Here is a 16,739-nt window from a genome sequence, read left to right on the forward strand (position 1 = left end):
AATCCACATTATTAATAGAATCAGTGAACATTATTTGTTAAAATAATGGCAATATATACAAACACATACCAAAAACATTGTGACTGTGGGAACTTTTTGTATGATGAATTACTTCATTGACATTCTCTACACAATACAAATAAATAATATATTAACAGTGTACAGTTGAAATGTTTAATAAGTCTAAATCTATCCAACTTGACTGTAGTTTCATATGCAATTCAATTTGTAAGTAATATCACAAACAAAATTATGAAATAGTCGGCATGATCTAGTCTAGCCTACTCCTATAGACCTACATTTATATTTTGTATCCTCAGTCGATTCTGAACATTCTAGAGGTTATTTCAATGAGATAAATATTCTCACAGATATCTCATTCAATTTTCGTAAAAGTACCAATTGGAATGTTAATTTTATATTGATAGAAATCAATTTGAATAAAAAAACACATCTATTGCTGCAGTGGCAGACTGGCTCTTCTTGAAATCTTGCCTCTCTGTCATGGCTGCCCTTAGTTCGCCGTGTAACACATTAAGAGCGCTGAAAGCACACAAACAGCCGCTCTATCACAGTGGCTCTATGGTATATTTTGGTATAATATAATTTTTAGCTCATTGCAGTAAAGGGTAAACAGGTTGTTTGTTTCTACAAAAACGGAAGGCTCAACTACAACACTCATCTGTAAATCTGTATATTTATACCGTCAGTGATAAGACATGAGGACAGTGTCAGTGTCCGTGGCAAAGAAAATATTCTTCCAGGAAATCTAGACAATACAATAAACTTATTGTTGAAAATGAATCTATTTGTTTATGCTTCCACTTTCTTACAGAATACTAACTATAATTAGGACTCTACTGTAATAAACTAAAGGCGTTGCTGAGTTTATAGTAGGCCTACTCTCATTGTGAGACTATTAACACAGTGAGAAAGTTTTTGACCTATTCTATCCTCATCACATCAAGGCGAAAGTTTTTAGATTTTTTCAACTATTAAAGCTTCTGTTTGTTAGTTGCTTTATCTAATTTATATTACCTACTTTACAATGAACGACGAAAAACTTATACAGCTTGTACGCGTATATCCAGCTTTGTATGACATATCCCATCCCAAGTACATGGACGCAGACTACAAGAAACAAATTTGGAAGTTTATAGGAAATGAATTGGAAGCGAATGGTAAGTAAAAAAAATTGCCATACCGTACTTTGAATATAGACTAATATATAAATATAAGAATGATTCTTTTCATTTTTTTCTGAAAATATTAAACAAATCTAATCTTATTCCATTGATTACGGTATCTATTTTATTTTGCGCTATTGGTAAATACTAACTTACGCTATAATTAGCCGGGAAGAGTTGATTTACAGGGTGAGCATAAGTTTTAGTAATTACAATCCAGTTGTCAGTTGAGACTGGAATATCATACTATCATAGGAGTCTGGTAGATTTTTCTTACAACAAAGTTACATAGCCTACAATATTTTTCATCAAATAAAAATTACTTAATACATGGGTAACTGAAACATAACCTATATTCAAAAGATCAAAGAGTTAGTTGTGAATGGAGACAGCTGATCAAACTTCTTATTGGTTGCCAATATCCACTACTATAGAAAGGGGTCTATAATTAATAGACATCTAAAAATAGTAAGGTCCACGTTATAATGGCTGTGGAGAAAAATAGGAGAACAGTGTTGCCAATTCTCTGCATTGCCTCTGCCTTCTATAGAGGATAGCTGATACTGCTATAATATAAATGATTTATTATTAGCTTTTAATTCTTGTTTAAAATAGCCAAAGCAATTATATTATATATTCATCAAGGGAATTTATTTTCCAAATATTAAATAATTAATTTTCATAATTGTTATATTTTTCAATTTGTTGCCGATCCTCTGTCTTGTTTACTACTGATACCGGTTTATTGATGTAATAAGTTATCAACTTTTCATTCTCGTTTAAAATTTTATCAAGCAAGAATTTATATTTTTCAGTGATTTCATAATCAAGATAAAATATTTTGTTAATTATATTTCTACATTGGTAAAAAACGAGATGGCAACAAAGAAAAGCAAGAAAGAGATAGCGATATCAGCTTTGTTGAATGATAGACTATAAGGAAGCAATACAATAATTGCTAATCAAACACTGTCAATATAAAGTAGTTCTCACTATAGAAAATGGTAGCTCTAACTGCTTTGTCGAATGATAGACAAAATAGCAACACCAATGTTGAACAAAAAATGAGATTATAATGTTATTAATGGTTAAAAAATGTTATTATTCAAGGGGAATAACACTGCTAAGTACTTCATATAAGATTTTCTCTGCATGGCTTTTGAAGCGTCTAGGTGTGTATGTGGAAGAAATAATGGGAGAGCATCAATGTCATTTCAGACAAGGAAGAAGTACAATCGATCAAATTTTTACCATGAAGCAGATGATGAAAAAATGTTTTGAGTATGATACTTACTTACTTGATACTTGAGGTCGTTGCCCAGGACTGGGGTTTCCAGATCGGCAGTGTCATTTCAGAAGTAGTAATAACCACAAAATGGTCATTCGTGTAGTGGAGGAGCAGCCACCCCAAAAAGAGGCATCCCATCCCACTCCTGTAGGGAATACAGAGGCCTATCTAGCAGCCCATTTCTTACTGCAGCACAGAACTCCATAAATATTGCATGTCTTGCACCTCCCTCGGCAGTGTGTTGAAAAGTTGAATGGCCTGAGCAGAAAACTGCTGTAGGTCCCCACCAGTCTGCATCGAAGTAATTCCAGTTTGGCAGCATGTCGAGTGTTGTGGCTGTGTATGTCACTCTGCTTGAGTAGTTTATCTTGATTTTTCTTGACATACAACAGCGAGCTCAGTATGTATTGGCTGTAGATGGTGAGAACACCAAAACTCCTGAACATGGGATGACAATGATCTCTATAGCCTGAAAACGACATTAACCTCAATGCTCTCTTTTGCAGAAGTAGGATATTCTGTACAGCTGGAGCATGACCCCACAGCAGCACCCCATACATCAGGTGACTCTGAAACAGTGCATGGTATGCCATCACCAAGCATCTCCGGTCAACCACATGTCTCAACCTTCTCAGGAAATAGATCACTCTAGACAGCTTCTCACATACCCGGTTCACATGGTAAATCCAGCTAAGTCTTCCATCTATCCAGAAGCCCAGCAGTTTGACTGGCTCCACTTCAGCTGCTTGCCTCTTCAATGTGCACATCAGTACATTCGTCTTTTCCTCATTGAGCTTCAGTCCATTAGCAGTAAACCACAGCTTTGCTTCTTCAATGAGTCTGGAACACTCCACCTCCACCTGATCCAAAGAGGAGACCCTGGAAATCAGTGTGGTGTCATCCGCAAAGAGTACTGCACCTTGACTGCTTGTGAAGTTGTTCATGAGCAGTATGAACAGCAATGGGCCCAAAACTGATCCTTGCGGGACTCCATGCTTGACATGCTGCATACTTGATGTGGCACCACTCAGCTGAACCACCTGTTTCCTGTTCTCCAGGTAGGAGATAATCATCCTCAGCACTGTGCCACCCAAACCATATCTCTCAAGTTTGTTTGTGAGTATTTCATGAGGCACACAATCGAAGGCCTTGCTGAGGTCACACATTGCAAGAGCAAGTGAATCACCATCCTCAAATGCACTCTGGATCCTGCTGGTCAGGGCCAACAGAGCACTTGTGGTGGAGCGTCCATTTCTAAACCCATGCTGAAATGGTGACAGCAGATTGTTACTCTCAAAGTACTCTGTCAGTTGTTGCTTCATTTCTGTCTCAATCACTTTCGAGAAAACCGGAACAATGGAGATGGGTCTGAAGTTGGCAGGATTATCATTTTCCCCTTTTTCGTATATGGGCACTGTCCTGGCTATCTTGAGGATATCTGGAAATCTACCCACCTCAAAACAGCAGTTTATTGCTTCAGCCATTGGCTTGGCCACAAGTCCAGATGTTGCTTTCAGCACAAGTGTTGACAAACCGTGAATGTCCTGTGACCTGGAGTTTTTCAGCTTTCCAATAATTTTGCTGACATTCTCTTCTGTTGTAGGCTTCCAAGCGAACATCTGCTGGTGCACAAGTCTGATGTTTCCATCAGGACTTGTGCCGCAGTCCACAAGCTCTGCCAGTATGCCATCCACTGCTTTTACAAAGTAATTATTGAAGTCATCAGGGATTAGTGTTGGCTCCAATAGAGGTTTCCCTGGACGGTGGCTATTGATGACATCCCAGGCTGCCTTGCACTTGTTTCCAGCTGACCAAATGGCTTCAGAAGTGTGTCTCCTTTTTGCCAAGCCAATTTGAGTCCTATAAATTTTTTTCTGCCTCTGATATTGAATGAGCCAATAATTCTTTGCTTCAGGTGAAACTGATGTCTTATGCAGATGATGAAGTAAAACAACTAGGTTTTTTTCACTTGCCAGTCTATCTGTAAACCAAGGCCTATTTCTGTCAGGTTGAGTATCCTTTTCTTGATTAACTGATGCTTTCTTCAATTTCTTTGGGAACACAGAGTTGAATAAATCCACATATCCTGCCAGTAACATATCCAACTTGAATTATTTCCTTGTAAGACTGAAGATGCCTGGCCAGTTTACATCCTCAAGTTTCCTACAAAGTAGTGGTAAATTCTCTTCCCTGACTGTTCTGACATAGCAAGTGTAGTTTTCTTTCCATGCTCATGATACAGATCTACATCTGCTTTTTGTTGATTTCCGCCAGGCATTCGATAGCATCAGGAGAGAGAGAATGATGAGAATATTACTTGCAAATGGAATACTGAGAAAATTGATTAGTCTTATAAAGCTAACAATGTCCAGCACAACCGCTCAAGTTAAGATAGGTAACAAATCTAGCCGAATGTTCAGTGTTACTACTGGTGTTAGACAAGGCGATGCTCTCTCTGCAACACTATCCAATTTGGTTCTAGAGATGGTGCTCCAGAAACTCGGCACAAGCGCAACTATAAACAACAGAACAAACCAAGTATTAGCTTATGCAGATGATGTTGTCCTAGTCTCAAGAAATCAAGATAGCCTCAAAGAAATTTTTAGCAAAATGAGGGAAGAGGCAAGAGAGGTGGGTCTTGAAGTTAACAGAAATAAAACTAAATATATGAGAATGTCTGCAAATCAAGCAAGAAGGCAAGTATGTAATCTGGAAATAGCCGATGACTGTGTTATTGAAGGTGTCAGAGAGTTCAAATACCTTGGGGTAACCCTGACAGCAGACAATAAGACCAGTCAAGAAATACACAATCGGATGATGATGGGCAACAGAGCATACTTTGCTAATCAAAAAATATTTAAAAGCAGGCTCATATCCAGAAAAACAAAGGTGAAAATGTTCATGACGTTAGTGAGACCAGTTGTAAACTATGGGGCCGAAACATGGACTATCTTGAACAAAGATGGAAAAGCATTAAGTTCATTTGAAAGAAAAATGTACAGAAGAATCTGGGCACCAATATGTGACGGAGGAGTGTGGAGAGCCAGACTCAATATTGAGATAGACCAGGCCATTGGAGCAGGAAATATGGTGCGTTTCATAAAGGCTAGAAGGATTGAATGGCTTGGAAACATAGCCAGAATGAGTGACGGGAGGGTACCATCAAGACACATGGAAGAAAGAATGCTTGGGACGAGAAAGAGAGGTCGACCACGGACAAGATGGCTGAACAACGTGATTGGAGACCTCCATGTGCTGGGCGTGGCAAACTGGCGACAGAGTGCACAGAATAGAGACGAATGGAGGCGCTATGATGAGGAGGTCAAAGTCCACCCAGGACTGTAGAGCCGGATAAAGTAAAGTAAGTAATAGCCCATTTGTTTTCTAAAAATAGTACTAGTAAACTAAAATGAAAAGTAAACAAGACTCAATCGGCTGTATTGAGGCTAAATGCATAATGGGATTTTGTCCCAAAAGAGCTTCCTACAGACCTTGTCAATGCCATTCACATTCACAGGTAGCGCAAAACTATAAAAAGTTACCATTCCATTGCGTGCAATGTATGGATAAATTCCATTCAAAACACAGGAACTGAAAGTGATTGGAAAATGAAGACTTTTGCCAGTGAAATTGGGAGTGACTTGACTTAACAGGATGCAAATTGGGAGCAGCTCAATTTTAATCTATGCTGTTTGTAAAACCACATTTTTTCAACCAAGAAACATACCTTGAATCATAATAATATGTTTATGGCCAAATAGTATGTTATGTCACGTGACCGAAAAGAATTGTTTTGCAGGATGAGCATGATGTTGAAAATATTATGCAAGCTCTGCAAATTCACTCATGGTCAAGTATTGTACAATATTTTTTGCCATATAATGTTAATTGTAAAAGCAAATAATAATGTTAATGAGTAAACAACTACAAATAATTGAATGTGTAACTGAGACATAACCATTATTCAAAAGATCAAAATATTATGAATAGAAACAGCTGATCAGATTTCTTATTAGTTGGTTCTTATAGGTCATCTCTAGGTAGCACACGACAATAACTTTAAAACCGGGTGCCCCTCCATCGTGCACAATGAATAATGCCATTTAAAATACACAGAAACTGCAAGTGATCACTTTTGTTTTCATTTATACTGTTTGAAAAACAGTATCTTTTTAACAGACAGACACAAAGCTATGTTATTATGTTTGTGTGCATGGTGTCAAAAAAAATCATAATTTCGCCTATCATTGATTGATCACTGGTTCTATACTCATAATCCATGATGTCTATTGATCATAACTGAAATAATCATGAAAATTTATTCCAGTAATGTGTTATTATTTTATTGCATTTTTGTAAAGTAATTATTTTGCTTGAACAATGAAGTAATAAAGTTATGCTATATTATGTTCTCAATATGTGGCGAATCATATGATTGCCACCTGTGATGTTTTCAACTGGTATAGTTTGTTTATCACTTGTAACAGTTTATTTCAATATTTTATCCAGAGTTCAATTTTGCCATTCCAACATTAAAATTATTTCATCATTCATCTAGTTTCATTTGATCAATTTCAACATAGGAAATCAACATATTAAATTCCTATATTGGTGACCCCGACGTGATCAACAGCAAGCATTTTTACAGATATTTCAAGTGAGTAAAAGTTACCTAAAAATTACCTTATTACTCAAGTTATCCACCACGATGGATTTGAACAAATTTCTGTTGAACGTGAACAGTTCACTAAATTACAGTATCAATTGGATAACTTTTGCCAAGAATTTAAAATTCTAAAAAAATCTATTTTTAAACCTTTTATTAACCTATAAAAAATGAAATTTTTTCATTGAACACTTTCAAGTTTTAATTTCTACAAAAATAAAAATTACACTTCTGAAGAATGAATCAAGTAGTGAACAACATAATAAAAAGAAAACACTTTTTGGATACCGCCAAACTTCTGGACTGAGAGAGAGAGCAACATTTCTTGATGAAGCATGCATAAATGACAGTACTATTTTATTCAGGAATGTGGAAGAAGAGTAAACATTCAAGGATGAAACACTTGGTTTTAAACACTCAGTTGGAGAATGCTTATAACTGGTTGAAGGCGTATGGCAACCTCTTGCTTTCTTTTCAAAAAAATTTCATTTGAAAGAAAGTTGCTGGCCAGTATACTATGGCAACCTCTTGCTTTCTTTTCAAAAAAGTTATCTTTGAAAGAAAGTTGCTTGCCAGTATACTATCGCAAGCTACTTGATTCTTATGAAGCGGTACAGCATTTTCGCCACCTCTTAGAAGGACATCCCTTCACCATCTGCACAGACCACAAGCACAAGACTCTAGTCTATGCTTCCCACCCAATCAACTCCACAAACTCAACCCATCAACAATCAACCAATCAACTTCTACCAATTCAACTCAACCAATTATCATTCGACACTGAGTTCTCCAGCATACATCCTTCAAGACGACTCACCTCAGAATTCCCACCCTCTTCCAGAAAAAAAGTAAGCTTTAAAATATTTCGGATGGCCAAATCGTCTGCCCGCGGGGGGGGGGGTAATGTGGCAAATCATATGATTGCCACCTTTGATGTTTTCAACTGGTATAGTTTGTTTATCACTTGTAATAGTTTTATTTCAATATTTTATCCAGAGTTCAATTTTGTCATTCCAACAACATTAAAATTATTTCATCATTCATCTATAGTTTCATTTAATCAATTTCAACATAGGAAATCAACAAATTAAATTCCCATAAATACATAATAATAGCTTTACATACATGAATAATTCACAAGACCAACGACACCTATTCGAACAACTTCTGTATCCTTTATTGAAAAAAAAACACCTCTAATTGATTTTTAATGGTTTTAATAACTTTATTAAGAAGTTTGTATTTTCTGAAAGAAGTAAAAGGCGTTTAGTAAAAAAAGGATGCCATCCCATTCTATTTTATTATATCAGTTAATAGTAGTAGGCCTATGTCACTTGTGCTATTTCAACAGTCACTTGTGCTCAGAATCTTTTCAACAGTTATGCTCAAGTGGAAGCTGTGCAAACTTGTGCACTGTCAAGTAGGCCTATTGTTGTTGTTGCTATAAATAATGAGTAGGCCTACAACTAACTGTGTTTGTAAATGTTCATTAATGAAACAGAAGAAGATATTTCCATGGCATATTTCACTATAGTGAGGTAGGTGCACGTTATAATGGCAGTGGAGAAAGATAAGAAAAAAACGTTGCCGATCCTCTGTCTTGTCAATGCCTTCTATGACGGTAGCTGATACAGGTTTATTGATGTAATATTAACTGTTCACTCTCTTATAAAATAACTAGCCGTCAGGCTTGCTTCGCTCGCCATATCCGTCTAGCCAGGGGGCTCCGCCCCCTGGACCCCCGACTGGATCGTCCATGAATGAGATCAGCAGGCTCGCTTCGCTCGCCTGCATTTTTCATTTGGGCATTTTTATCATATGTTAGGACAATCCAGTCGGGGGTCCAGACTAAACGGCCGGCTAAACGAATATTGCGAGCGAAGCGAGCCTGACTGCTAGTAATATAATATTCCCAGGATTGAAGTAGCAGTGCCCAATCAATTTTTCCGCGATAAATGCATTTAAATCTTCAACTTGGTGCCAACCTAACAAAGTCAACTCAACTTAATGCCAACCTGACAAAATTATTAATTTAGTTGCTACTTAACAACTGTTTCGAAGAGGTACTCTATCTAGATTATAGTTCTATAGTAACATATGATATGGAAATTTCAATTATAATTGAGAGATTGGGAGAAGAAGAATAATTATACATGCTAAAAGACGAACTTTAAACCCTTAGAGTTAAAATATTGCCAAAAGATTACTTAGTGCGCCTCTAAAGGGCCAACTGAACATACCTACCAAATTTGAACGTTTTTGGTCCGGTAGATTTTTAGTTACCGTATGCGAGTGAGTGAGTGAGTGCCATTTCGCTTTTATATATATAGATAAATTATATTTTATTAAACAAGAAATTATATTTCTCAATAATTTCATAATGAATATTCATGATTAAGATGAAATATTATGTTAATTAATTATTAATTCTACATTGTTAAAACACGATCTGGCAACAGTTCAAAGCGAGAGAGATAGCGCTATCCACTTTGTTGAATGATAGACTTGATAGCAATACCATTGCTAATCAAAGTTTGTCATTATAACGTGGATCTCACTATAAGTCAGTGGTTATTTACAAATTGAAAAAATTCAACTCACAAATAATTGAATTTTCAATATTGAAATAAGAGTAGGTCTAAGATAGGTTTTAATATACCGTATCAATTAATTATGAACATAATTATATAATGTTTATGTTAATGAAATATAGAAGGCATTGTCAAGAAGGCATACCAAAAATAATGTTTGGTATAAATATATCAAATTCAGGTCAACTTATAGAAAAAGAAGGGTTGCAATTACATTATAGCCCACAGGATGATTATAGAAGGACTTAACAACTTTGAAAGCACATGAATACTTATTGAAATTATTTACAGAATTGAGAAAGGTGTCATTTTGTTGCAAAGCACTTCGAGTTTAAGGTGTGAGTGTTATTTTGGTTCGATGTGACAGCCGTTGGTAATACATACCACTGATACAATCGTTTCCTTGCCACACACGTATACCAGCATATTAGGCATAACTTGTGCAACCGCAGCGATCTGAATGTGATCAGAGTTCGGAGGTCATCAAGATTGTCTGGTAGAGGCGGAACATGAACCTTATCCTTAATAAAACCTCACAGAAGGAAAATCATCGGTGTTAAATCCAGTGAGCGAGGTTACCATGCAATTGGCCCTGCATGGTAAATCCAGCTAAGTTGAAAGCATTTTCTAGAAAATCCCAAACTTCTTGCATGGAAATAAAGTGGTGCACCGTCATGCTGAACAAGATGAACAAGTTCCATTTTACTTTTAGCATGACGGTGCACCAGCTCATTTCCACGGAGAAGTTTGGGATTTTCTAGACAATTTCTTTCAACTTGGCTGGATTTACCATGCATGGCAAATTGCATGGCCACCTCGCTCACCGGATTTAACACCGATGCATTTCTTCCTGTGGGGTTTCATTAAGGATAAGGTTTATGTTCTCGCCTCTACCAGACAATCTTGATGACCTCCGAACTCTGATCACATTCAGATCGCTGCGGTTGCACAAGTTATGCCTGATATGCTGTGGTACGAGTGTGGCAAGGAAACGATCATCGGTGGTCATCGTATGTCACATTACGAACGGCTGTCACATCGAACCAAAATAGTGTAATTAATTCTGTAAGTAATTTAAATAAATATTTATGTGCTTTCAAAGTTGTAAAGTCGTTTTATAATCACCCTGTATTTAATCACTAAGGCCCGGTTGCACTAAAGCCAGTTAAATTTTAATCGTGATTAATTTCTCAAGAACCTATCAGAGAAGGTTTTTTTGGAAAGAGCTTCTCTGATTGGTTCTCATGGAATTAATCACGATTAAAATTTAAATGGCTTTTGTGCAACCTGCACTTGTAATTATCCACCATTTACTATTCCAAGTTCCAAAACAAAGTTGGGAATTGAAAAAATGTTAGGTAGAGATTAAATCAAATTTCATGTAAAAGTAGTAAAATTTATCATTTTATACCATTGAAAAAAGGTTTGATCAAAATAAGCCTCTAATATTACACATTTTAAATAAGTAAAGACGAAAGGTCGGAAAGATCTGTGACTGGAGTCTACGATTTGAACTGCATTTGTATTCATGACTCAAATCGGGATAGTGTTAGTAGTTTCTTAGAAATAACAAAACAAAAAAGATTAATAAAATGTATGCTATCAAGTTATACCTGTTATCAATAATGATCTACAAGTATTTTGCTGTAAACAACTTGATAATAAAATAATAACATAATTCTTGTTTTATTTATTTATTTATAATGAGGCCTACATCAAGACTTGTGTTGTAAATGGGAGAACAACCCTTTCTACTTCAATAAAAAAATAGAAAAATTCATTACAGAAGATCTGCTTCATATCTGAAAAAATTGAATAATTATCTTAATCGAAATGCAGTTGTTAAAGCAAATTTAACATTTGATGTTGACCTTAGAAATTGAAATTCTTCAATGCATGTACTGAATGTGTATAAAAATTTTGCTTTCTTTGCAGGGTCATTATGTAGAACCAGATGGAACAACATAAGGGACAACTTTAGAAAGTCTCTGAAAAAGAGATCACTCACAGCTCTACAAAAAGGACAATGTTTGAAACCTTACAAATATAACGAACAATTGTCCTTTTTGAATCAATTTTTTCAAGAATCAGAAAACTTATCACATATCAGTGATGAAAAAATTCAAGACCTGGAGACTGTGGAAGTAGGAGAAGGTGATGAAATGGAAATGAGTATATCTAATCGGAGCATAAATGACGTTTTTAATGAAAAGGTTGACAACAGGCAACCGCAAGCATCCTCAGACATTCATTCTGTTCCTGAAATACTGCATTTATTCGAGCCCAGGACTAGAATAAGGACATCTCCATCGACAGCTTCCACTGTTATGGACTACCTAGTAAAACAAAGGGAGTGTTCTCAAAATCCAGTTGATGCTTTCTTAGCAGGAGTTGCTCCTGTCTTGAAGAAGCTAAGACCACGTGATTGGCATTTTGCCAAAGAGGAAATATTTGCTATTGTACAGAAGTATGAACTTAGAACTATTGATGAGGAATGTAGGGGGGTGGCTTCTCCTGAAACTGATTCTTCCTCAAAATATTCTAATCATATAATTGATTAAATAATATTTCCTCCACCTAGGGAGAGTGGGTCACAATGATACAAAAATTTATGTTTTCATTTTTCTCTATTGGATGTATGTTGCTAAAAGACATTTTTAAAATATTTTGGAATATTACACACATTTTCCTGGTATTTCAAAAAGATTATTTAAATGCAAATAATGTAGCAACTATCTTTTTTACCAAATAATAAATTTAGCCGAATGTGACTAGACCTTTAAATATACAAAAAAAACGTCTTATTGCCAACATTCAATTGATATTTATCTTTTTAAAACTCAAATCAAAGTTAAAAAAGGAACTAAGTCTTTTAGTGGCTCCCATGGTTTTTGGTTTAGGTATAATCATTTTAATGTTTGATACTTTACAATTGAAATGTCTGGTATGAATAGAATAGAATGAAATAGAATATGATAGGAAAAACAGGATATTTTGCACTCTTCCTTAGGTAATTGACTGTAAGTTCTACTTTGGTGTACTCGCAGATTACTAAGTAATCTGCTATATAAAATATATCTCTACCACTGTCTTCTGGAGTCAATTTGATGAGAACAAAGTCATCTTCTTGAGGGTATTGATGTGGTTGGTCGACTTTGGATGAATCTACTTCTCTAATATTTTCTTCTTCAGAATTTGATGAACTGTTGCTTGAACTAGAAATTTTGAGTTCATTGTCACTTCCACTGGAATTATAGTCAATCTCTGGTTGATTTTGTTTTGCTGGAAAACAAGATTTTCACAGATTGTTTATGCAAGTCTTTTTTCATGTTTAGCTTCAATCTTGGCTTTTTGGGAGTGTCTGTTACAATGCTGCTTGATAGCTTGTTTCGAGGTTTCCTCCCAGCTTTTCTTGCAGCAGCCTTTGGAAAGCCCTTAAAATCATGAGGACTAATAAATTGCTGCTTTGAATCTATGCTGCTTGATCACATTTGGGGGAGGGGGGTTGTAAAATTTGCATAGAAAGTTTGTCATGTGGAAAAGAAGTCAGGTTGGTAGAAGATGATGGTCCAGAGCTTCAGTACCATCTTGGACAGCACTAGGTAACTCATTGTCATATGCCCGGTCTGTTACAAAGCTCACTAAAAAGTCATAATCTGTGAATTGGCTTTTGTTATATAGGAAAATTGTACTCTTAAGGAATCCCACCTTTATGTTAGCTGATGTCATTGCTCTCTCATTAGAAATGCCAAAACATTGAATTTCAAATGCATCCCGACACATAGACTCTATAGTGGGATGCTACACGATAGTTTAACGAAATTAATCCAAGTATGTAAAGGACTTTTTCCATATTGTAAATTTTTTTCATGTTTAATAAATACCTCTGTCATAGGTTACATGACAGAGAAAAAATAAAATTAAAAAAAATGAGCAACTTGGTGTACAAGCAGCATCTGCAGCAGCATTGTAATGTGCAGTAAATAAATGGTTGGTAGACACTGATGTCAAGGGGTTGCAATTTGTTACTGCAGTGTCGGGCAGTGTAACAATAATGGCCCATATGAATAAAACCAGAGCAAATGCACATGAGCAAAAGCATGGAGCATAAATTTTTGCTCATGAGCAAAAGTTGAAGCAAAAGCATTTGCTCATTTTTATATGAATAAGCTTTACCTTATACTCTTACCTTATGCTCCTGAACTCTGGAGCAAATGCTCTCGTATTTTAAAGATTTTTCATCAGCTGATTCACTTTTGCAGCCTTACTTTGGTTTTATAGCTCACGGAAGTGCTAAATATGCAATTAGGGTGCACCGCTTGTGTTTGCGTCGCTGCTCTGTTTTCTATTTATGAATAGAGTTTTAGGTTAGTTGAGTTTAGAATTTTAAAATAATAGCGTGAAAAAATGTAATCTCTATAATAATCTTCAGCATATTCTTATTTCTTATAATAGCCTTCTTATAATCGTCTACACTCTCATCTTCTTAAATGCGTATTTCCTATTTTGTGATGGCTATCTTTATAACAGGTACAGCTATCTTTTGTATTTATTCTTTTATAGGGATAATGGTGATATATATATCATGGTTGAATCTAAAAAGAGTTTTATAGTTCTCAACTATTGGTTGTGATTGTATCTGGTATAGTTTCCTCTTCCTCATACTAATTAGTTGAGCCAGTTTACTATGAGCAAAAGTTGATAAGCTGCTCTAGTCTAGACTCACCTTTTTTGAAGCATTTGCTTCAAATGTTGAGCAAATGCTCTAGTTTATTCATACAATTTTCAGCAAAAGCTTTTGCTTTTGAGCAAATGCTCAAACTATTTTTTTGATGAGCATGAGCAAAAGGTTTTGCTCACGTTTATTCATAGAAAATGAAGCAAATGCTCAATATTTTAGAAGAATAAGCAAATGCTCAACTTTATTCATATGGCCCATTGACTCTATTCTGTTTAGCCAAATTAATTGTCTCAACTTGAAACTAATTAAAAAAATATAAACTTACCTGGGAGTATTACTGAGTTGAAAAACATAGAAAAATCAAATTCAACTACTAAAAAAATATTTTTTGTCATAATTGTTACAGAGGCTTCAACAGCGAACTGATCTGAGGTTTTAAGTGAGCTTTCAAGAACAGTCACCAGTGTTTAAGAGCTGTCAAACAGCTCTATCTAAGAAAGGGGATCAAGTCTCAATGGCCCATATGAATAAAACCAGAGCAAATGCTCATGAGCAAGAAGCATAAGGTTTTGCTCATGAGCAAAAGGTAGACGCAAAAGCATTTGCTCATTTTTATATGAATACGCTTTACTTTTTACTCTTACCTTATGCTCCTGAACTCTGGAGAAAATGCTCATGTATTTTAGAGATTTTTCATCAGCTGATTCGCTTTTTTAGCCTTAGTTTGTTTTTATAGCTCACGGAAGCGCTAAATATTCAAATAGGGTGCACCGCTTGTGTTTGCGTCGTCTGCTGTGTTTTCTATTTATGAATAGAGTTTTAGGTTAGTTGAGTTTAGAATTTTGAAATAATAGTGTAAAAAATGTCATCTCTATAATAATCTTCAGCATATTCTTATAATATCAATAGCCTTCTTATAATCGTCTACACTTTCATCTTCTTATGCCTATTTCCTATTTTGTGATGGCTATCCTTATAACAGGTTCAGGTACATCTTTTGTAAGGATAATGGTGATATGTATCATGGTTGAATCTAAAGGTGCGTACAGATTTACGCGCCGCGAACATGAGCAATTCACTTTTAATGAGCTGATGCCAAACTTTTTATATCTGTATCTTACCGTTTCTGTAAAAATACAGATTTATAGTCAGCTGATTAAAAGTGAATTGCTCATGTTCGCGGCGCGTATATCTGTATGCACCTTAATAAGAGTTTTATAGTTCTGAACTATTGGTTGTAATCGTATCTGGTATAGTTTCCTCTTCCTCATACGGATTAGTTGAGCCATTTTACTATGAGCAAAAGGTGATAAGCTGCTCTAGACTAGATTCACCTTTTTTGAAGCATTTGCTTCAATAGTTGAGCAAATGCTCTAGTTTATTCATAGAATTTTGAGCAAATGCTCAAACTATTTTTTTGATGAGCATGAGCAAAAGGTATCGCTCAAGTTTATTCATAGAAAATGAAGCAAATGCTCCATATTTTAGAAGTATAAGCAAATGCTCAACTTTATTCATATGGCCCATGTCTCATTGTGGCCTACTCTCCCCTACTTATTTATTCCAAGTTTACAAAAAAAGTTTTTCTTCTGGTTGAGGTTAAAGTTAGGTATTTGAAATCAGTATTAAATCTACTGAGCTATCTTTCAAAATTACATCTAATGCCGGCGACTAACGACAGTACAAATGTGTTTGAACATGTTTGACCAGACATGTTTTGGAACAAAAAAGACATTCACGTAAAAGGCTTTGAACAAAAAACAGCTGTTTGACAGCAGCTTCTAACGTAAAAAAATAAATAACCAACAACAATAAATAAATCACTGAAAATTTACGAATAATAATGATACAAAAGCAATTGAGCCTTAAAAAGAACAGGGAATAAAAAATAAACAACAAAAAATTGAATATACAAATATCTTTGAAGAAACTTTTGTTCTAAGTCTTTCACCAATGACACAACTACTGATCACATGTTCACACTTGTCCTATTATTAGTGACCATCCTAAGGCCCAATTCACATAGGAGTGGCATAAGGCACAGACGCGGTACTGACTTTTGTCACCACGCCACTAAAACAGCCACAAAAACGTCGGTGCCATTGCCTCTTCTGTGTCAATTAGGCCTATGGGGTCTACTATCTTTTAAAATAGCATCTAATAATAATTCCTAAGCTGCGTTTACACTGTATAACTTTGTTATATGTAACAGGTTATATGTAACTTTTGTTAGAAAAATAAGTTATAAAACTTTTGTTATACAAAAATGAATTTGTAATAGAAATGTTATAAAATAAAAGCAAGTTTGTGGGTCTCTACAGTAACT

The 16,739-nt window shown here is 35.4% G+C and overlaps 1 protein-coding gene across 1 annotated transcript; it reads left to right on the forward strand.

Moving 5' to 3' along the window:
* The first annotated feature begins 587 nt into the window (after positions 1-587).
* On the forward strand, positions 588-16,247 carry LOC120353274. Its single transcript, XM_039436309.1, has 2 exons — positions 588-1,181; positions 11,668-16,247. The coding sequence occupies exons 1-2, from the start codon at positions 1,049-1,051 to the stop codon at positions 12,291-12,293; spliced, it is 759 nt and encodes a 252-aa protein (XP_039292243.1). The 5' UTR covers positions 588-1,048; the 3' UTR covers positions 12,294-16,247.
* Positions 16,248-16,739: the final 492 nt, after the last annotated feature.

The sequence above is a fragment of the Nilaparvata lugens genome, chromosome 10 (assembly GCF_014356525.2).
Source record: "Nilaparvata lugens isolate BPH chromosome 10, ASM1435652v1, whole genome shotgun sequence".
In the NCBI taxonomy this organism is placed as follows: domain Eukaryota; kingdom Metazoa; phylum Arthropoda; class Insecta; order Hemiptera; family Delphacidae; genus Nilaparvata; species Nilaparvata lugens.

Coding starts and splice junctions, on each gene's coding strand:
- LOC120353274 (XM_039436309.1), top strand. CDS start 1,049: ATGAACGACGAAAAACTTATACAGCTTGTACGCGTATATCCAGCTTTG. Junction 1,182..11,667: donor AAATGAATTGGAAGCGAATG/GTAAGTAAAAAA, acceptor CTTTCTTTGCAG/GGTCATTATGTAGAACCAGA.